Raw genomic sequence first — 23,026 nt, forward strand, 5'->3', positions numbered from 1 at the left:
GAGACCAGATTTTCAAATGGACATAATGTTTAGCACTGGGCAAAAATATGAAGTTTCTAGAAAGTTCATGGTGATCTTTTTTTGTCTTAAACATAGGTTGTATTAAGAATGCTAGTAGGGAGTATGATCCATCTCTGCATTAGTTAAGAATCAAAGCACTACTGTCTTGTCAGAAATAATAGTCTGTTGGCCCACCTGTCTAAGCTTTGATTTCACATGAGTATAAGGTTTCTACTCTTTCATGTTTCTTGGAGGGTCAATGAATATAGTATGACATAAGATTAACTGGGGATAATGTGGGCTTTATGTTGTCAGGTTATGCTTAGTTTGTTAGGCATTGACTTTTATCTTGAGTCTCAGCCTGAAACCTCACCGTCTGTAAGTTTTTTGCTGTTTCAGACCCTACTTGGTTTCCTGTGATCAGTGTCCCCGTTGACTTTTACAGTGTTACATGTTTGATTCCAGAAACCAGAAGAATCCAAGATGCCTCAGAAACAAAAGGACCAGGATGAACCGGAAGAACTGGACTTCCTGTTTGATGAGGAAATGGAACAGATGGATGGCCGTAAAAACACTTTCACTGATTGGTCAGATGAGGATTCAGACTATGAGATTGATGACAGGGATGTGAATAAGATTTTGATTGTGACACAGACACCACCTTATCTCCGCCGGCACCCAGGGGGAGATAGAACAGGCAACCACACATCCAGGGCCAAGATGAGCTCAGAGTTGGCCAAGGTGATCAATGATGGACTTTATTACTACGAACAGGACCTGTGGACAGAGCAGTTTGAGCCAGAGTACTCTCAGATAAAGGTGAGAACCAGGACTACTATTTTAGCACGAACAAAAACAGGTGTGATCTGTGCTGGGTGTAGGCAGGGTGTGTGTGCTTATTGTTAAAATATTTGTCTTATTGCTTTAGAGACATGTGCCTAAAGTGGTTCACAACAGTATACAATTCATGTGTATAATCACTGAATACAATTGAAAACAAAATACAAAACCAAGAAGATCCACTAGGACTACTACAACAACAACTTAAAAAACAAACAAACACAGTATTCAGAAACCATAATGTGACTGCAAAGCAAGAAATCAAGGGGGAGTCAAAGCCACACACTAATCAAATAACAGTTTGCTACCTCGTTGCTTTCACTTTCCATCGCTTCTTCCTCCAAAGCACTTGTATTTAGGACTTTCTTTTCATGTTGTTTGCTTAAACCTTCCCACACTGAGGCATGGCTTGAAGCCCTGTTTGTATAAAGCTGCATGTACGGGCTTATCCCTGTTTGGGCAGGGGGGAACTAGAGGTATAAAAGGGGCTGTGCCAGTTGCTGAAACATAGCTAAAATTTATGACACCTGCTTTTCCTTGTGGAGGACATCTTTCTGCATAATGCTGCAGAAAGGTTGTGCTTGAATATGGGCAGGCATCTGCACTCCAACATTGTGATATTACAAACAGGCATGTTCTGTTCACTTCTGCTAGCCCTATGGTTACAGCATCTTTAATTCTTCTCTTCCACCACCCACTAAAATGTCACATGGGTTGGCAGTCCCTTCTTTTCCAAGCCTCCGGGGAGTCTTCAGTGTGGTCTGCATTAAAATCTTCAAAAATTGAGCCATCTCAAGGGGCTAGGAGCTTTGGACAAATGGCCTGACTTTTGCATGGCACAGCACCGGCCTCTGAGTTAGAAGCTGGGTGTCACAGAGCATGACAAGTAGGGAAGAGAGGAATACAGCACCAAGTGCTGCATCTGAGTGGAGCTGAAATTTTTGGTGGAAAATATTTTACCTACTTAGTGAGGAATTTGGTCTTCCCAACTCTCTGACACTTCTTCTGCGTCCTACCTCATAGTAGACAGGGCTTAATTTGAGTTCATAGCTGTGGAATCTGTTTGGTTGTAGAACTCAGCCTTAAATTCTGTGGGGGTTTTTAAATGGTCTGAGCATGTGCAAAATACGTGGGAGCTCTGGCAGTGTTTGAAGGCATGCAAAGACCAGCTGCTAAACACAGATTCAGGTCTTGAATTGTGGTGCTTACTAAAGCTAGATGCGGACATTCTGGTGGCTGTCTAAGGTTAGGTAGCTAAGGTTGTTGAAAAAGAAGAAGAAGATGATGATGATACTGGATTTATACCCCGCCCTTCACTTGGCATCTCAGAGCGGCTTACAAACGCCTTTCCCTTCCCCTCCCCACAGCAGACACTCTGTGAGGTAGGTGGGGCTGAGAGAGCTCTGAGAGAACAGCTCTGACAGAACGATGGCTTGCCCAAGGTCATCTAGCAGCTGCAAGTGGAGGAGTGGGGAATCAAACCCAGTTCTCCCAGATTAGAGTCCATGCACCAAACTGGCCTTCAGGTGTATAGTAGGTGACTCATCAATTCATATGATTCTTTACCTGAAAGGACAGACATTGTACAAAAAGGTGTTCCAGCTAGGGACGTGGATTTTCATAAATTACATGCTGACTTGCTGGACTTGCTCTGTCAGTAGAGGTTTCCTGAGGGAAATTGGCAGAAAAATTTCCTATCACTCAAGGACACTCCTTTAGTTGTAATTTGAAATAACTGTGTGTAAAGGTCCTTACTAAAGTGCCCATATGCAAACTACTGAATGAACTGCAATATATTCCTGTGGTACTGTACACTATACCATAGTCATGAGCTTCACAATCTAGATATTGTCTTAAAATTCCATAGGCATTTTCTGAGGACACCTTATTGTTGTGTCCAATCGACCTAGTGTATATTCCATGGCTAAAATGTATATTCTCACCTAAAGGAGCTTTGGATGAGGTGGGAGGGGAAGGCTGCTCATTACATTTCATAATGAAATCAAAATGTGAATTGGCATGTGGATTTTGACACTGTTGGAACTAGAGCCTGGTATGTTTCAAAAATAGCTTGTAGTACCTAAAATACAAGAGGGGTGTATAGATTGTCTTTCCTGTCTTTTGTCCTGAAGAGTTTGCTTTCCCTAATAGTGCTCTAGTACAGAGAACACAAGGACATTGGACAGTACATAAAGTTGTCCTTTGTTTCAAGGATGGTGCCACAGATGTGGAAAGGTGGAATCTTCAAGCATACACTTCTCTTGGCTGTTTGTGGCCAGTGTTTCCAGGTCATCCAGAGAATAACACAGTCCTGACTGTATCACTTTGTTTCCAGCTCAAACAGTCAAAACAACTAAAGTTGAGGAAGTCCTGCATCAGTTCAGAATGTGTGCCAGCTCAGGTTTATGTGTTCCAGGATGTTGTCGTTTTCATTATGCTATGTCAGATACCATAAAGGCAGGACACAGAGTATTTTGTATTCAGGTTTTACAGCACAGACCTTGATATTAGGTGGTAGCTGTTATGTATTGCTTTATTTAAAATCCTTATGCACTGGGAAAGGCAGCAGTTCTTAAACCAGAACATCAGCTGCTGAGGTTTATATTTTTATTTATTTATAATTTAAATTTATGAATTGCCCAGTCCCTGAGTTCACAGGGCTCTGGCTGATGAACAACAGTAGAATAAAATACACCATAAGCATTGTTAAAATTATAACCATTACATAAAAGCATTTCATTCTTAAAAACAGTCCCCAGATGGTGTGTAAATTTATCTTAGCCAGTTCCTGACTGTGTTGCCACCTCATGGACAGGGCAAGGAGGAGGTCCTCGTTGTCCTAAAGATGGGAGATAGGAGGAGGGTGCCAGCCATAATAAAACCCCTCGTTGTCCTCAACCAAAAGCCTGGCAGAACATCTCTGCCTTGCGGGCCCTACAGAATTGCATTAAGTCCCGCGGGGCCCTGATGTCATTTGGCAGAGAGTTCCACCAGGTTGGAGCCAGGCCTGAGAAGGCCCTGGCTGGTCGAGGACAACCAGATGTCTTTTAAGGCACTGCTGGCTTGGTTGTTTGATTCTTTGCCCTGCTGTCTTTGGTTGAAAGCATTTAATTTTTATATCCACTTTTTTCAACTACAGCAAGAAGTTGAGAACTTCAAGAAGGTGAATATGATAAGCCGAGAGCAGTTTAACACTCTGACTCCAGAGCCTCCTGTGGATCCAAATCAGGAAGTCCCACCTGGGCCACCCAGATTCCAGCTAGGTAGGAAGACGTCAAATCCACTGCAGCATGCTGGTTGTGTCTTAAAACTCTTTCTGGTTTTCAAAAGAGATTCTCAGCCATCGTACACCTATAAGCATTCAACATACATTTCTTGGCTATTCCAGTTTAATTATCTTTTATATTAAACATTGGAAATATATTTCTAGCTACCAGCATAATTTCGTGTTTATCAGGCAGCTCTCAGTTGTCATTTTGTTTTTTTTAAAAACCACTATGTGGAGAGAGGCAGTGTGGTCTAGTGTTCTGTGTGTAGGACTAAGCCAAGAAGACTCTGGTCCAAATCCTGTGGCTCCCATTATTACACTCACGAGCAGTGTTCCCTCTAAGCTGAGATAGTGTGAGGTAGCTCACAGTTTTTTAGCCTCCAGCTTACAGATTTTTGTCTCGGCTCAGGAAGGGATGGCTCCAGAGCAAACTAATTTATGCAGTAGCCAAATCACTCGCTCACAACTTTAATGCCAGTAGCTCACAAAGTAGAATTTTTGTTCACAAGCCTCCACGGCTTAGAGGGAGCATTGCTCACAAGGTGATCTTTCTCCAAGTGCTACTCTTTCAACTGAAGTTATTTTATAGGGTTCTTAAGATAAAATGGAGAAGAGAATCCTGCCTACCATGGTGGAAACAGATATGTAAAGCTTCTAGAAATGTTGACGCCATGGAGAAAAAGTGTATTGTTTGAACAGAAACAGTCTCATATAGTCACAAGTGACTATACCATCATATTTGGTATAGTGAGTCAAGTTAAATGATTTTATTTATTTACTTTATTTATATCCTGCTTTTCTCTCCAGTGGGAACCCATCATTCTCTTCTCCTTTGTGTTACCCTCACAACAACCCTGTGAGGTAGGTTAGGCTGAAAGTGTTTAATTGGCCCAAAGTTACCCAGCAAGCTTCCATGGCAGAGTGGGGATTCAAAGCTGGGTTTCCCAAATCTTAGTCCAGCACTTTTAACCACTAGATCACACTGGCTGTATGAAGCTACTCTTTATAACATTGAATACACTGAATTCTTTAAAAATTTATTATCATCAAACACATAGCATATGAATTGTTCCCAAAATCATTCACATTTAAGTAACAAAACATATTTTTGAAAACATATTTGTCTACAATAGACATAGCAATGTATACAGCTGACATAACTAATGTTGGTTGTCTTATGTAAAATTGTTCATGGTATATATTTTGAGTGAGTAAAACCCCGTCACTGGCTCCAAAAGAGTTTTTAGTGCTCCCCAAATTTCCCAATTTTCCATAGGAATTTTTGTAAAGAATTTGGCAGGCGGTCCTCCCAAATGTTTCAGTTGTTTATAGGAGGGCCGTGATTTAAAAAAGAAGAAGCAGCTTTTACTATCAATAGAAGCTCTTACTATCCGCTTCTTTTTCTCTTGGAGAGACCATTAGATGGGTATTGGAAATAAATTGCTTTTATTGTTGGAAGACTGTTCTGTTAAAAGCAGAAGAATTCAGGGTATTAATTTTAGCAAATGATTTCATCCTTTAGTTCCTACAGATGCTCTGGCCAATAAACTCTTTGGTGTGCCAGAGCCTTCAACCATTGCCCGATCTTTGCCAACAACTGTGCCAGAATCCCCAAACTACCGCAATGCCAGGACTCCACGGACCCCTCGCACACCTCAGCTGAAAGACCCAACTCAGACACCTCGGTTTTACCCAGTGGTTAAAGAAGGCAGGTTGATAGATGCCAAGGTAAGGGCTGCATACCAGAGGCTTGCCCTATACGTACATAGATGTGATGATCCTTGGAGTTTTTTGTGACTGCTTTTCTGGTCTCTGCTGATTTGAGGGTTCTGGGAGATGTCAGCCTTCATAAAGCAGAGATGTTTCATCTGAGCCCTGTTCCTTGCAGACACCCCGGAAGAGGAAGACGCGGCATAGTTCTAATCCTCCAATGGAATGCCACGTTGGGTGGGTGATGGATTCCCGAGAACATAGGCCTCGAACTGCATCCATCAGGTACCAAAAAGCTGAGAGTTGGTGATCTGAAGACCCAAGTCAGTATAGCTGGAAAATAGGGTGTTTTTTTTTTTTTAAGGTTTACACTGCTTCCTGAAAAGCATAATTGAGTGCATGAATTTGTGGTGTCCTCACTAAGGGGGCTGGGCTTGTTGTTCCATTTTAATATTTTATCCTCACCCTCCAATTAAGAACTCATTATCAGCTTTTAGTACTTGCTCACAAACATGCCTGTAACTAGAAAAGATCTTCCTTTGATCCTCTTGGTGATTTGTTTGGAAAATGCCAGCAGTATTTGAGCAATGTTGTTGATCGCTTTACTTACAGTGTTTCATTTTGCTTAGTTCCAGCCCTTCAGAAGGCACCCCAGCCATCGGCAGCTATGGGTGCACTCCACAGTCATTGCCCAAGTTCCAGCACCCCTCCCATGAACTCCTTAAGGAAAATGGTTTCACGCAACATGTCTACCACAAATATCGCCGGCGCTGCCTTAATGGTGAGTCTGATACACACAGCCAAAGCTGTATACTTGGCTTTCATGCAGAGTATTCCAGTTCTGAGCATGAGAAGTCTGTTTAATGCTAGAATTGTGTCTTGGCCATTCCTACAGTGGAATGGTGGATCTGTCAGCAGGTATGGCCAGGATTTGCTTGCCAAATGTTTACTGATAGAAGTGGCTGGCATTCACTTTTTGCATTTCCTTAATGGCTGTTTGCGTGCCCTTAGTCAGCTGAGAAGCTTTGTTGTTGTTGTTTTCAATTTACAAGGGCTCATGATTGTATGTTTAGTGATCTGTGGGCAGCATCTGCTTAATATTTGAAAACTAAAATGGTCTGCAGTGATGGGGCGGAAACGGGGTTCTTGTATTGTAAAGATATACAGGCAGAATGTGATTTAATGTCAGTTTTCTTGACTGATGTGGGCAGTTTGCCTTTAACCTGGAAGCCAAGCTATTCCTGGTTGTCACAGGATGATAATGTCCTTGGTTTCTTTGGGGATTATTTCATAAGGGATAAAAAGAGGAAGGGAGAACCAAGTATGCCGCTCTAAGCTCATTGGAGGAAGGGTAGAATAAAAATGTGTAAAGTCATAAGCCTATGGCACTTGCTGTTAATGCTCCTTCTCATCGGTGTAGAGGATATCCTGATGAATTGAATCTTCCCATCAGATTTTGAAGGAAGGGCAGATGTCTATCTTCCTGTTTCTTCCTGTATCATGTGTAAACAAGAGACCAAGCTTCTCCTTTTACTGTGGCAGTAGGAAACCCCTCCCCACTTTTCCCAGGACTGAACAAATATTTTCATTTGTGTGTACAGGGTAAGGTGAACTGATCCATGTGATAGGTAAAATTTCCCTTTTAGGAAAGTTCCATGGATCTCGCAGTTATTACAGTGTGCCTCTTTTTCCCTGAACAGAACGTAAGCGACTAGGCATTGGTCAGTCCCAGGAAATGAACACACTATTCAGATTCTGGTCATTCTTTCTTCGTGATCACTTTAACAAAAAAATGTATGAGGAGTTCAAGCAGCTGGCCTTGGAAGATGCAAAAGAAGGGTACAGGTAGGCTGGAGTATCTTCAGTGTATCATCATCAACTAATTGCGTTAAGGGCAGGAAGTTGGAGGATAAGCTTGAAAGAAACTTTAGATGACAAGAGAGGAACACTGAGAAAGCTGTCAGTGAGGAAATTGTGGGTACTGGTGGGAAGGGGATACATTTGGCATATTAGGTGGTGTGTTAAGAGCAGAGGATGGAAAGAGTGATTTAAAGATGATCCAAACAGTGATTAACACATGGAATTCACTGCCACAGGAGGTGGTGGTAGCTACAAGCATGCACAGCTTCAAGAGGGAATTAGATAAGCATATGGAGCAGAGATCCAGCAGTGGCTATTAGCCACAAGGTATAGATTGAAAGTTTTACAAATACCTGTGGCGTATTAGGTGGTGTGTGAAGAGCAGAGGATGGAAAAGAATGAAAGTTTTACAAATAATGCCAAGGGGCATTTTCCAGGGAAGCATTGTGTTTTTGCATAGACTGTGCCTTCTCCAGGTGGGGCCTGTAGATCTGAAATTAATCTCCAGGCTATTAAGATTGGTTCCCCTGCAAAATATGGCTGCTTTGGAGGGTGTATTTCAGGAATTTCCCAACCCAGAGTTGGTAACCCTAGGAATCACATAGAGAGAGGGAGTAATGGACTAGATCATGCAGAGACGGGAGTAATAGATTAGATCTCTAGCAGCATGCTTGGTCTTCCAGGTTGGGGGGGGGTTTCAGGGGAGCCTTGGACATTTGCCTTTTCTGGGTGCCTGGTGACACAAAAGAAGCTGATTCCTTAAGGAAATGTTCGGTATAGCCTTGCAGCTGAATTGTATCCCGGGGAACTAATGATGATGGGTGTGTCCATGATCTTGCAGGTATGGACTGGAGTGCCTTTTTAGATACTACAGCTATGGGCTGGAGAAAAAATTCCGGCCTGACATATTTAAGGATTTTCAAGAAGAAACTATAAAAGATTATGAAGCTGGTAAGTAGCGGCCATGGGTCCCATACTGTCTGTCCCAGAGGTTTCTTAATTATTGATTGGCATTACTTGGTGGCAATGAATTGTGAGTTGTGGTACCCGGGATCATCCATCCCATCTTTGAGCTATACATCACACTGCACATTTTAACATAGTCACATGTGGCCTTCATTATTTTGATCATGTGCCTGAAGGTGTGTTGGAGCAGCTGTGCCTTGTAGGACCAAAATTGCCTCCTCCCCCTTTTGCTGTCAAATCACAGCTGACTTACAGTGACCCCATAAGGTTTTCAAGGCAAGACATGAACTGAGGTGGTTTGTCTAGTGACTGTGGATTTCCTTGGTGGTCTCCCATCCAGATACTAACGAGGGCTGTCCCTGCATAGCTTCTGAGATCTGACAAGATTGGGCTATCCAAGTCAGGGCCATCCTATATTAACACACTGAGTTTGCCTTGTAAAAGCACCAGCTTTTTGGTACTGGTCTCAGTGGATACGATGAACATTTGCTTTTCCTCTAAAATATACAGAGTTAAGCAGCAGAAACTGTCCTGCAGTTCTTTTACTAGATGTAAGTGTTTAGAGTACTGCCTGTTTGCATAAACTGAAGCCTTCATATGAATAATATTCTCTGTGTAAAACAGTGTGTAAAACAGAATTACAAGTATAAAGTTAAGAAGAAAAAGTAAAAAAATAATACAATACCTGAAAAAGCATATATGCATCTTTAGCACATGGTTTCAAGGTACTGACGGATCTTCTGTTACTGTTTCCTTGAATTCCTATTGGTTGCTCAATAACATCTGCATAAAACACAGATCCAGTTCAAAAACATGTGCCAAACATTGTGTTCTCTCTCTCATTTTAACCAGGGATGATGCAATAATATGAGTGCTTCAGCAGACACCCCCCCCCCCCGCACTATTCGCACCAGGTATTCCTTCTGATAAGTTTTCAAAAGACAATTAAATAAAATCATGTGACAGCCAGTCTGGTGTAGTTGTTATAGTGTCAGATTAGGATCTGGAAGTCTTGGGCTTGGAAACAAATATTGAAGTGGAAACAGTGAACGAATATGGTGAAAGCAAGTTGCCTCGGACATCAGCTGGGCAATCACTTTCCAGACCAGCTGAAGTTTCTAGAATTGTATAGCTGGATTTTTTCAGTTCTCTCCAACGTTTCCTGATCTTCTTCGTGGTCTTTGTGCATCACACCTCTGGGATATAGTGCGCCTGCGCCGACCTTGATCGGTTCCTCTTGAAAGCGAAAGTGATTTTCGCACCCGCTCCCCAGTCACGCGCCGACCCCACTGCGCATGACCAAGGGAAGGGCACAACAATCCCGCCAGTTCTCTTCTGACCGCTGCGCTGGTAGGCTATTCTCTGCTTCGGTAGGTAAACAATTTGGACTTTAGGCCTATTCCTCGTTTTCTTCGAAGTTTCTTTGTGTTCTTCTTGTTTATTTTTGTTAAGTGAAAGGACTTTATTTCTACGGATTTATTTGCTTTTTGGACTCTGTCGTGTGTGCCCCCCCCATGGCCAAGAGGCGGGGTTTCTTCAAACGGTGCCTTAAGTGCTGCAAACGGTGCCGTAAGTGCTGCAGCAAGATCGCTCCCGACGGACACTCGCTTTGCCTTTTGTGCCTCAGGGAATCGCACCGAGTGGACTCTTGTGCTCATTGTGCGAAGTTTTTGAAGCAGACAAGGAAGGACAGAGCTGCCAGACTTCCTGTTGCGCTTTTGGAGCTAGCGCTTTCACCGATGTCATCACAGGACATTTCAGGGCATGCATCAGTGTCAACTGTCGCCTCAGCATTGACGGCTGCGCTGTCCCCGATACCAACTCACATAGATGTTGACCGCCCAATGCTGAAACGCTTGGCCTGGACATCTCAGTCCTTAGCCAATACTCCCTCCAAAAAATGCAGGGAAGGCAAGGGTGATCGGCCAGTCAAGCTTAAAAAGCATAAGAAAACTCCCCCTGTGCAATCTCCGCTGACCCCTCGGAGGGCCATGGAATCGAATCTTGTAGGGGCTGCTTCACTTGCCTCTCAGTGCCAACAGCAGTCACAAGGTGTACCTCGGTTGCCTTCGCTGCATCCTATCCAGCTCACTGCCTCTGAGCACGATATGGACTTAACACAGATCTCCCGGTCTTCCAGTGTCAAAAGTCTGCACTTAGACCATGGAGCCGATGCATCTGTCCGTCCTTCACAGCTCCGACCTGATGATCGAGACTGACCAACGGCACCGATCCTCCCGCCGCCACCGCCCTCCTGGGACCAACGGCAGTGGCAATACATGAAAGGGGGCCTATCCATTTACAGGCAGTATGCTGTGGTTCCCATCCCAACCGATGGAATGGGACCGTCAGTCCACCTCTTCACGTCTCTCCCGGTATCGAGATCCTGCATCGACACCAAAGTTTGCGAGGCCCCAACCGTCGAGGCCGACAGGTAACCCCCCCAAGCCATCGCACCTGACAATTCCAAAGTTTAAAAGTCTATTGGATCCGACTCTATTGATACCGATGCCACCTATGTCTTTTTCTGAACCGTCTGAGTACTCCGCCTCTTCAGACGCTTCCTCCCAATCAGGGGATGAAAACCCCGATCCTCCGGTGGAACCCTCGCCACCTCAACAAGTGGGCGATGATCTTCCAATCTCCCCTTCGGAAGACTTAAAACCCTATGGGGATTTCATCAAGCGGATGGCTAACATGCTCACACTGTCTACGGTACAACCCCTGCCTACTGTGACAGATTCCATGTTCGATATCGTCCAGATGGACACCTCTACCCTGATTGCCTTACTGATTACTTCAGTCCTCCTTCAAGCAGCTAAAGTCTCATGGTCTCACCCGGCATCTACCCCCGTCTCAAGCCGGAGGGTAGATCATATGTATAAGGTGCAGAAGCAGGGTGTTGAATTTCTGTTTACCCACCCTAAACGTAATTCCGTCATAGTCACTTCTTCCTCCAAGGGCAGATGCAGTCATTCCACCCCCTCTGAGAAAGAAGGAAGGAAATGTAATTCGTTTGGACGAAAATCTTATTCCCTAGGAGCACTTGGCATCAAGACCTCAAACTATACAGCATATATGGGGAGATATCCATTTGCTCTTTGGGAGCAGATGTCTGAATTTATTGCAACCCTCCCTGAGGACGCTAACCGTCAGGCTTGCAGGATTCAAAAGGACGGAATGCTTTTGGCTAAGCATCAGCTCAATGCAGCTAAGCACACATTGGATGCGGCCGCCAAAACACTGACTTCAGCAGTTACCCTCCGACGTCACGCTTGGTTGCATTCTACTGTCCTACCGCAGGACACCAGGACTCTCATTGAGGACCTTCCATTAGAAGGTGAGGGCCCCTTTCAGTGCCACGACTGATACGGTCCTGCAAGACCTAGACAAAAGTATAAAGACGTTGCGAAATTTAGGAGTCACATCGGCTCCTAAACTATCCAAAGCGAAATCCTGGAACAAGCCATGGTCTCGCTGATCCTCTCTTAAGTCATCCCTGGAAACACAGTGGCAACGCTCACCCACTGTGTCTTCCCGCCCTTATGGGCACAAATCAAAATTCTCATCCATCTCTCAGCCTAAGGCTAAGACTCCGAAAGCTTCCAAGCAGAGCCTTTGACTCCTGTCATCCCACCCCTACACGCCTGTCTCCCTACCTTGCTGCTTGGCAGCGAATAACATCAGTCCAGTGAGTACTCCCCGTCATCGAAAAGGGGTACCTCATAGGATTTATCCAGGTACCCGAGGCCCCCAACTTCATAACTATTCCACCATCCAGTACGCTCCTGGAAGAAATCGAGAACCTTCTTCAAAGGGACGCAATAAAACCAGTCCCGACAGCACAGCATCAACACGGGTTCTACTCCTATTATTTTTACGGTCCCCAAAAAAGATGGGGGACTCTGTCCTATTATGGACCTCAGGGGACTCAACCAGTTTATCTCCTATCGGAAATTCCGAATGACAACATTACAAAGCATTCTCCCCCTTCTCAGCAAAGGTGTCTGGATGGTAACCCTGGACTTGCAAGACGCATATTATCATATAACTAGCCACCCATCTCACAGGAAGTTTCTGTGTTTTGCAGTCACAGAAGGCTATTTTCAGTACAAAGCCCTCCCTTTTGGACTCTCGACAACGCCCAGAGTCTTTACAAAAATTATTATTGTCATCGCGGCATACCTTCCTTCATTGAGAGTCCAGTTTATCAGAGCGATTTTGGATTTGACTGTCTGCCAAGCCTTTCTCCCTCCCAGAAGAGTGGGAGACATTATCGCTCTGATCAACCTGATAAAAACACAGGGAGATGCATCAGCAAAGCAGATTCAGTGGCTCTGGGGTCTGATGGCTGTCACCACAGCGGTACTTGTCTTCACCAGACTACAGATGAGACCACTTCAGCTGTGGTTCCTCAAACGTTTCCATCCACAGTGGCAGCCCCAATCTCAGTGGATTGTGCTACCTGTGCAAGTGCTGAATTCCCTACAGTGGTGGGAAACCCCATACAACCTCCTGCATGGAGCCCCATTTCTTGCACCCAGCCCTGAAATGACCCTAACCACAGATGCATCCCTATGGGGATGGGGGGCTCACCCCCAAGGTGTGTGTGTGGGCACCAAATGGGAACCTCATGTGGCCCACAAACACATCAACTTCCTGGAACTGCTGGCCATCCATTATGCCCTAAGGTCCTTTCGCCACCTCATGGCTCACCGTACGGTGGCAATCCTGACAGACAACACCACTGCATTGTGTTACCTGAACAGGCAAGGCAGGACAGTGTCCAGGGGACTCTGTCGACTGGCCCGGGAGATTTGGACCAAGTGTCAATCCCGGGGTGTGTTCATCATTGCTGCTCACCTGCCAGGATCGCTCAATGTGCATGCAGACTTTCTGAGCAGAGGAGGCGCATCCCTCCACGAGTGGGAGCTCAACTGGGTTTACCTCCAACCAATTTTCCACAGATGGGGTGTCACAATGTGGGGCTTAGGCAGGGGCGAGGTAGTCAGGATACAGTCCAAGGTCAAGAGCCACTCACACCAGTTAGCCGGAAATGAAGTCCAATACACAAAGCAAGAGCAGGGTGGTCAAGGTACAGTCCAAAGTCAAGAGCCAGGCAAGCAAACCAACCGGGTAACCAAGTTCAAAGCACAAACCGTTAGAGTTATCAGGGAACCAGAGTCCAAAAGAGTCAAGAGCCAGCAAGTCAAAAGTTTGGGGTGCAGAGTTGAAGCGTAGTCATTCAAGCCGAGGTCAAGGAGCTGAGGAAATCCAGACAGGAACCAGGAGCTAGGATCACGAGCGAGGAGGTGCAGAACTTCGTCCGAAGAGACTAGTTGCTGGCACAATTTGTTGGCGTGAGGCGTGAGTTAAATAGCCCATAAGCCTGCTGGCAATTAGCGCGCCACAAGTGAGTCCCAGCTCCTGCTAATACTCAGGACTAAATGAGCGCCTGCCATGCATGTGTGCCTCTCGCCGCCAGATTGCCATATCCCGTCGTCGCTGTTCTCTCAAGCGGGATACTGGTGGGGGTGAATCAGGAGGAGAACTGTCTGGGCATGCTTCTGCCTCAGCTGTTGCTGGGGTAGCCTCTAGAATCTCAGCCCTGTCAGGTGCAGGAGTTTCCGGCATTGAGAGCTCATCCCCAGCAGCACTTTTTTATTATGTTTTTACCTTCGGCATGGCTGTTGTCCTGCCCTTGTTAGTTGCCCTGAGCCCACTGGGGAGGGCGGGATATAAATGTGAAAAATAAATAAATAAACTTAGATCCTCTGCTGGGGCTGCTTGTTCACACTCAGCGGGAGCCACTTGCTCGTAGTCAGCAGGAGCCGTGACATGGGGTCACCCAGAAATCGATGCATTTGCGATGCGTCAGAATGGGAAGTGTTGTCTGTTCTGTACCGGGACGGGACAGGACCCTCTGTCTCTGGGGGACGGCCTTCTGTTCCCATGGTCCCACAGGTACATGCACCTGTTCCCACCAATTCCTCTACTTACCAGAGTGCTGAGCAAGATCATGAAGGAACAAATTCAATGCATCCTTGTGGCACCCTGGTGGCCATGTCAGCACTGGTTCCCAACTTTACTCCACATGTCCCGGGGCACATACATGCATTTCCCCCGGGCACCAGATCTCCTCCTGACTCAGGAGGGCAGAGTGCTTCACCACGATGTACCACACCTCAAACTCATGGCATGGAGAATCCCCTAGCACAGCTCAAAAACAGGATAGACCTTGTTCTGTTGAACTGTTGGAAGCCAGCTACACGCACTTCCTATGAAGGGAAGTAGAAGAAATTCCTGTCTTATCTCAAGTCATTGGGTTTACCACTGCCCCCTACAGACTTGAGGATAGTTTTCGGATTCTTGTTGACCCGCCTGGACTTGGGTCTTAGTTGCTCCTCTTTAAGAGTCTATTTAGCCACCATTTCCGCCAATCATCCTGTGGTGGATGGCTGTTCCGTTTTTTCTCACCCACAAACAAAGCAGTTTTTGAAGGGCCTCACTCGCCTCTTTCCTCTGGCTCGTGGGCCAACTTCCTCCTGAGACTTACTTCTAGTACTGTCCAAACCATTTGAGCCCATGGCCACATCTAGTCTGCAGATTCTCTCATGGAAGACTGCCTTCCTAGTAGCCATTACCTCAGCAAGACGAGTGAGCGAATTGTCTGCACTCCATTGCGATTCTCCATATTTGGTTTTTCACCATGATGGTGTCATCTTGGCCCCGGATTTCTCTTTCCTGCTCAAGGTTGTTTCTGAGTTCTATTTGCGAGTGGACATTGCTCTTCCAACGTTTTTCCCGTACCCTACAAGCAACGAGGAATGCTGTCTTCATACTCTAGATGTCAAGAGAGCCATACTCTTCTACCTCGATAGAACAAGATCATTCTGTCAGTCACCAGCCTTGTTCATCTCCTATAGCACACCTGTGCAGGGGAAGAAGCTTTCTTCGCAATGTCTATCCAAGTGGATTGTGGAAACCATCAAACTGTGCTACTTACTGGCCAAATGGCCACTTCCGGGCCCGCTCCAAGCGCATTCCACCTGGGCAGTAGCCACATCCATAGCCTTCCTGAGAGTTTTGTCGCTCACTGACATCTATCAAGCAGCAACCTGGGCTACCCCCACACACGTTCGTGAAGCATTACCCCCTGGATGTGCATCTTCATCAACGTTCTGTGGTGGGACAGGCAGTGTTGCAGGCGGTGCAAGTCTAGGACCTTCAGCGCCCTCCTCTAGGTAGGCCTGTTTTTGCTTGCTAATCTCCCAGAGGTGTGATGCACAGAGGCCACGAAGAAGATAAACAGGTTGCTTACCTGTAACTGATGATCTTCGAGTGGTCATCTGAGCATTCACACCACCTGCCCTCCTTCCCCTCTGCTTTTGTTATTACTCTCCTTTTTTTATTACTCTGAGATTGATGGCAACGGTCATAAGGAACTGGCGGGATTGTCGTGCCCCTCCCTTGGTCATGCACAGTGGGGCCAGTGCGTGACTGGGGAGCAGGCACAAAAATCCCTTTAGCTTTCAAGAGGAACTGATTGGGGTCAGCACAGGCGCACTATATCCCAGAGGTGTGAATGCACAGATGACCACTCGAAGATCATCAGTTACAGGTAAGCAATTTTTTTTCAATTGAAAAATGTAAACTTTGCACTCCCCCCATCCAACTCAAGTGCCAGTGTTTCAAAACCAAATCAGATTGAATGCCACAGTGATAATCCATTTCATCCAAGAAAATGTGAAGTTGAGAGGTCAGAAATTTATAGGCAACACCTTAATTTCTGATTAAGACATTCATTTGTGGGCTTTCTTCATAGTTAAAAAAAGTAGCCAATAATGTTTTTCCACTGTGTGCCATGCTTTTCAAGCCCAGCGACCTGTTTCATTTGAACCTGAGTGTCCCATGTCTAAAAAGTTCATTTAACTGTTCTTGCTCTGCCTCCTGTCCAAACAATAAGCAGCTTGAAGTTGACATGGTCTGATCATACACTTTCAGAAATGGGTGTTTCCTTTTCATTTGAATTATCTGGTAGGTAGAGCTGCAGATTTATAATGAAAACACTGATCGCCCAGCACTGATAGCTTCCACTTTCTCTCCTGTTGTTTTTCCTATCTGCCATTTTTCTCCATCTCTCTTTCCTAGACATTTCTTCTGCTGAATCTGGTTGGAAAATGCAACCGATAAGAGACCTGTTGACTGCTACAGTTTGTACTCTAGTAGTTATAAGGCATAATTGAAAGCACATATAGCAACTCAAGGACTAATTTTATAAACAAGCAGGATCTGGGGAGTGTCATATAAAGAGGAAAAGATGTTAGAATACTAGATGTGCTTCAGAATTAGAGATGCTTAAGAAATGCTGTATAATTCAGCTCATGTTTTTTATTTCAGCCCCCTATAGGAGAAGAAGGTGGTCACAAGAGATATCCATCAGCATTGGGAGTAGATGGAAGGAAGCGATATCCATCCCAGTCTTCCAACAAATCAGTCAGCCAGATCCCCTCCAATCAAACCCCCGCCTCATCTAGCCAAGCCCCCGCCTCATCTAGCCAGCCTGTGCAGGAGGATGCCAAAAACCTGAGCCAGCCACATGCCGTTTCCACAGCAACTGTGGAAACTCAAACGATGGGGAAATAGACACACCAGAACTTCTGATGGAAAGGGGGGCAGGGACAGAAAAGGAGTTGGAATGTGGGTGTTCAAGACTAGGCTGCTTGCGGGATGTGGGAACTACAATGCACATGATTTCTCTTGTTGGCTGGAGAAACAAGATGATCCAAGTTGAAAAACATCCTTTTTCCTCGCTGTGATTAAGTCATTGGTAGGAGCCAGAGCCCCACATTTTCATGTCTTATCGCCTTTCAGGGGTAGGGTTGGGAAGTGGGAGATTTTTTTTATAAATATATATATTATATATATACATATATATATATATATATCAAGTTTTAAATTATTGATAGAAGAAGTTTGTTGGGATTAACCAAAACAATTCTGCATCGCGCAGCCACGTGATCCAGCTCCTCCTCATCCCATTCAACACTGATCAACTATGCAGCCCACTTGGAAAGTGGGAGGGGCAGGCAGAACAATGACGTTCGATTTGGAAACAAGCCTCTCTTTTTTTTGGCTTTCCAAGTCCAGCAGGCACGACAATGCACAAGGAGAGTCCCTTTGCCACTGTCACCACCAGTGTCACTTCTGTTATGGCTCCCTTCCATGCTGCTCTCCCTTTCCATCATAGACTAGCTACTGGAAGTCAACCAAAGGACCTTGGCTGAATGCAGGCCCACCTCACCTTGGGCTTGCTCCGTTCCTTTCGTGTGATGGGTAGAACATAAACTCGCACATTGTCTCCCTTCACATAGGAATTCTTATCTCATTATGAGACTTTGCTGAAAGAGCTTTCTCTTTAAAACATAAAACAAAACAAAAAAAACCTAAAAACAAAAAAAACTCACAGACTTGTTTAAAAAAAAAATCTGTTTCTTTGCTTCCTTCCTTGAAAATAAGTTGCCTTATTGTGGAGTTGGGAACTTGGAGGCCTCCCTGACTTCTCTGAGCAAGTTTGGAGCACGGTATCTGTTTGGATTCAGCCAGGCGGTGATGGCCTCTGCTGTTTCCCGGTCCAGTGACTCGTGCCTGGAATAGCTGGAGATTTCCCCTCTGACCTGGCTGTGCTTGGCATTGACTGTGGAACAGAACTCTTGACCTCTGGATGAATGTTGGTTCAAACCACATGGACAGTTAACCTCTGGAGCAGGGGGATACGAGGGCACTTCATTCTGAGACTTTGCTGTTGTTGTAGTTGATGCCGATGTCAATGTGTCAACTGTTATGGTGCCCTTCCTGGTACAGCAACTCTATGTGCTTGTTGCCTCACTCAGACCTCCAGGTGCACTGCCATTTTCCTCCTTTCCCCACCAGGAGAGGCCAGGAACTAGCCTGTTCATCTCATGAATTCTTCCTATCCCAGGGCAGGCAGGCAGATGTGCCAGGAATGGGTACTTCTCACAAAGAGGATCTACAGGGGCATTTTATGGCCCTTCACATATGTGGTTGAAGAAGAATGTGTACACAGAGAAATCAGCTTTAACACAAACAAGGTGGATTTTTGTGTGTGTGTGTGTGTGTGGTGGTGGTGGTGGCTTCCAAATCAGAGGCAGCTTGCTAAGTGTTAACTTCCCTGTGCAGGCTTCCTTCTCTGTAGTTGCTTTTTACCAGTGGCATGCTAGCCTGCCTTCCTTCCCTGGGTTGACCATGTAGCCAAGGAAGGCTCAGCCGCTTAGACTCTTCCCTAGCTACAGAAACCTTGACTGTCTTGCATCATGAGATGATCACTTCGTGTATTGGAACTATGTCCCTCCACTCAGTGTAACAGGACTGGATAGAAAACACCTTGCTTGTTTTTCACTTTGGATAACATTTGGAATGAAGTCTGAAACTATTCACAGTGTGCACGTGTAGCTCTTAACAAGCAGCTGGTATTGGAGCCATAGGAGTGAACATCTGAGAAGATGGAAGCATCTGCATAGAGGCAACTGGTTTCTAACAACCTACTTTGTTCCCCCACCCCCTTGCATTTTGTACGTTCCTTTGTGTACTGTTCCTGTTCTGTTAGCCAGAGAATTCAGTGGAAGGGAGAAGATCTGAGGTTATTTGGTCATTGTGCCACTCCAGCTGGTCACGTGACTCTTAAAAGGGATACAACAGTGGATGCAAAAAGGAGTACAATATCATTTACATGGATCTACACACCGTGGCTTGGATCCAGCCCCTCCCCTGGATTTTGAGTAGCAGGCACTTCCAGGTGCACATAGGTAGTATGTTGCCAATTTCAAGTAGCTGCAGCCTTTGCACTCCCAAAAAAATCACTTTGGGAGGTCTCGCAGTGTTTGGGGAGGTATGTTGAAGCTGTTGCTAAATGGGCAGGGGGAGGACAGAGAACGTTTGGATGAGCAGAAGCAGTCCCGATGTTTTATTGGATCCAGGTCCAGTGGGTGAGATGAGGTGGGGTGGGAAGAGAAGTCTTCAGGATGCTGTGTTTTTAGCGTTTACGTTTCAGGTGTGTTTGCAGTATATCAAAAACCTGCCGAGAGTGTGGCCCTGAGGCCCATGTCAGTAAAGAGTACTGATATGCCTTGCAGTTAGCCGTTTGGAGCATATATTTGTGAATTAAGGGTTGGGAGGAAATGGTTGATGCATCACTCTCCCTGTGTGTGGGTGCCACAGATGTAAGTAATGGAGAAGGCAGGGCTTACTGGTAAGGGTCTGTTTTGTCAAGCAAATGTTCCAGCTGTGTCAGAGCATGCTGTTAGTGGGGGTTTATGGAGCAGACTTGGTTGACTACACAATGCATGGCGTGGCCAAGTAGCAGCACACTTTTATTTGCTGCTTCAGTTGTGATCCTATCCTATTCTGCATCAGATCCCTAGCCTGCCATATGCATAGCATTTAAAAGACATGGGTAATAAAAGAAAGCATTCCACACTTCCACCAAGTGTCACAGAGTACCTATCCTGAGCTTGCACTGCAGCAGTAGAATCAGCAGTCCAGACTTCTGTTGCTTGTTTTTCATTTCTCTGGCTCTGTGCGCCGAAGTCACTCAAGCTGTTCATTGAACCTGGACAGGGGTTTTAGCTTGTAGTGACAGGGAAATGGGCTAGGATGGCAATCTTGTATTCTTACCTTATCCAAATAGGGGGAAACATATTTGTTGAGGTAACAAGGTGCCAAGCATTTGGGCTAGACACAGTTGTGAGATAACCAATACTTTTTGCCAGCCCTTTTAATGAAATGGTTTTGATCTTCCTCCCAGTGATCGTTCGCCATTAAGTGTTGCACTTGCAGTGGCTTGCCTCTTTCACCTAAGGGCGCTGGATGATAAGTGTTTGTCTTTGATGAGGAATCAAAGGCAAAGAAAAGAACTGGCGGTGCAGAAGAGCATACTTGCAGCGTATAACTTTTCTCTTTAAAGCAAAGCAGGTGGGAAGGGAGAAGGTAATTGATCCCTACTCCCTATAAGAATGGCACATTGGCTCCTATCTGGTTATCACTGGGTATACAGTGAAGTCAGACCACAAATTCTCTTACCCATGGTTGAAGAGAAAAACTGAAGACGGGTCACCACTGAGGAAGCCTAGGCTTTTTCTGCTATGAGGGAGTATGAACTTTCTTGCACTTAAGACAGTGGTACCAGTGTGTGGATGTAGGCAAGTAGCTCTAGCATGCTGTGCATTGCTGTTGTTGCCATCAGTCTCATCCTCTCCATGCCCAGCAGAAACAGTGGATCTTGTCATGATCAGTTTGGGAAGAGACCAAATATTAAAGGAATCCCTGTGTTGTAATTACTTGTTTCTGTTTATGTTTTAATTCACAGTATGGAACAAGTTCAACAGACATTGGTCTCCAATGCGCAGATCCCTGTAGTGGTTGTACCTTCTCAGAAGAGAGCTCCTCAGTTGTTACATAGGAAGCCACCTGCAACTGCCCTGTATCTGATACTGCTATTGATATTTCCTAGTAGGAAATCAGTCGGTTTTCCTGTTGTGCAAAAAAAAAAAAAAAAGTGTCTAAAAAGTCTGACTCATGCTGGATAACTGGTGCCCTTAACTCTTACAGATAGGTCTAGGTGAGGAGTCTGAAATCTGGTTTAAGATAGATAGTGAAAGTAAGTGACCTTTATTACTACTAAGTGTTGGTGCTCTGTCTATCCTTATCCCCCTTACCCTTCCTCCTCCTCTCCCTACATTTGCTTTATCTGCAGTTGTGTTCTTCCAAGGTTCTGTAATTTCTCATCTTGCTACTGATTAGTTGACCGTACTGTTAAAACATGACACAGTAACCTCAATACTCTGCTAGATATCAGTTTTTATAAAGTAATGGGATGGGAGCCATTGTTCATGCTTTTTTCGGTTTTCTTTTGGTTAAACAGAAATAATCACACAATGCAACAAACTCTGCAGCGCTCTGTTATCTCTCCACCTGGATTCTCCTCCTAAAACTCAGATTTGTCAATAACTTTTAAAAAATCAGCTAGGTCTTTAGAAGGGAGGGGTTAGGAAAAATGTTTCAATTTTTAGAAAAATTTTAATTGAGGGTTTCTTGGGGGGGTGGCATGGAAGTTCATCTCAGCAACATGGGTTTAGATTAAGTGTGGTTTTTTAAAAATAAATTCTAAAGGTAACATTTCTGTTAGTTTACATTTTCACTTTCTGAAGACACTTGAACATAGGACCGACGTATCTGTGATGAGGATGCCCTATGGTTGGAAGCATGGAAAGGGCATGGGCTTCAAGCCATTCCCGTGTGGTTTTACAGACTTCATTCTTCCAAGTCTGATAGCCATCTGTTGCCCTCCTTTGTTTTATTTCCTCAGCTGATATTGTTCCCGCATCTATTCATCCTCCCTCCCAGAATATAAATTTTGGTACAACAGGGTGGCCTGGGCCACTCACATCCCTCGGGGGGTGGGTGGGATGTCACTGCTCTTGGCATATGCTTTTGTCCACAAAAACCTTCCTGCTGTATAGTAGCATTTGTGTGGCTGTGGATCAGGAATGGCTGAATCTTCCTCCTCCTCTTCCTCCTCTTGTTATTGGCTTTGTCTCTGAAGTAGTGCACTACCATGATGGTTGGGATCTCCAGCCTATGAAACTGTGACTTGGAAGTCAGTGCTGAGCTTTAAATGGTGAGGGTTGGGATTTCGTTAGGGTGAAGTCTGTATTAAGCTGCTAAAAACAATGGATAAGCAACCTGCAAATGATGCGATGATTGTTTTACTTCTCTCGTGTCTCCATGAAGAGATATCAATGATCGAATCTACTGCCGGGTGAAAACCTGTCAGCTGTGGTGGCCATTTTCTGATCTCCTTAGTTTGTCAATATCACAGCATGTGTCTTTCGACTGCTTCAAAATGGATCATCACGAGGGTAGCAATGGCTTCCTCTTGGAAGGAGGGTTAGAAGCCCCCCTCACCACCAGCTCGATCTAAATGCCAATACAACTGTTGCAGACCGATTGGGAACCTCTTTGACAGCCATTCCTGGGCGAAAGAAAGATGAGAGCCAAAAGCGCACCAAAAAGAGGTGCCATTCTTCCCTGCCATCCTATTCTGTGGCGGCCATTTCTGAGCTTACCACTAGTGATGATGTTGCCAAATGACCAGGAGGAGGCTGCAGAGTGGTTTCCCACACCCATAAGCCAAACAAATGTTGCAGGACCCAGAGAAGCCAATTAGCCACTCTTCAGAACAAGTGGCAGCAGCAATGGGGTCCACCTTTGATAGCGACACAATGGGTCTACTTATGAGTAGTGCCCAGGGATTGGGACCCTCAATGTTTTCTCTTTAATTTCTAAACTTCTTAAAACAAATCA

The 23,026-nt window shown here is 45.2% G+C and overlaps 1 protein-coding gene across 1 annotated transcript in view; it reads left to right on the plus strand.

Annotated features, from left to right (window-relative positions):
• Positions 1 to 22,424, plus strand: part of LARP1 (La ribonucleoprotein domain family member 1) — a 51,284-nt gene extending 28,860 nt beyond the window's left edge. Inside the window, exons 11-19 of the mRNA XM_015417067.1 lie at positions 466 to 819; positions 3,980 to 4,103; positions 5,631 to 5,836; positions 5,997 to 6,103; positions 6,448 to 6,599; positions 7,519 to 7,663; positions 8,520 to 8,629; positions 11,202 to 11,512; positions 17,045 to 22,424. Coding sequence (XP_015272553.1) covers positions 466 to 819; positions 3,980 to 4,103; positions 5,631 to 5,836; positions 5,997 to 6,103; positions 6,448 to 6,599; positions 7,519 to 7,663; positions 8,520 to 8,629; positions 11,202 to 11,512; positions 17,045 to 17,290 — 1,755 coding nt within the window. The 3' untranslated portion in view covers positions 17,291 to 22,424. The remainder of the gene's footprint in view (positions 1 to 465; positions 820 to 3,979; positions 4,104 to 5,630; positions 5,837 to 5,996; positions 6,104 to 6,447; positions 6,600 to 7,518; positions 7,664 to 8,519; positions 8,630 to 11,201; positions 11,513 to 17,044) is intronic.
• The last annotated feature ends 602 nt before the right edge of the window (positions 22,425 to 23,026 follow it).

Source organism: Gekko japonicus, unplaced genomic scaffold (assembly GCF_001447785.1).
Source record: "Gekko japonicus isolate JY-2015 unplaced genomic scaffold, Gekko_japonicus_V1.1 scaffold746, whole genome shotgun sequence".
NCBI classification, from domain to species: domain Eukaryota; kingdom Metazoa; phylum Chordata; class Lepidosauria; order Squamata; family Gekkonidae; genus Gekko; species Gekko japonicus.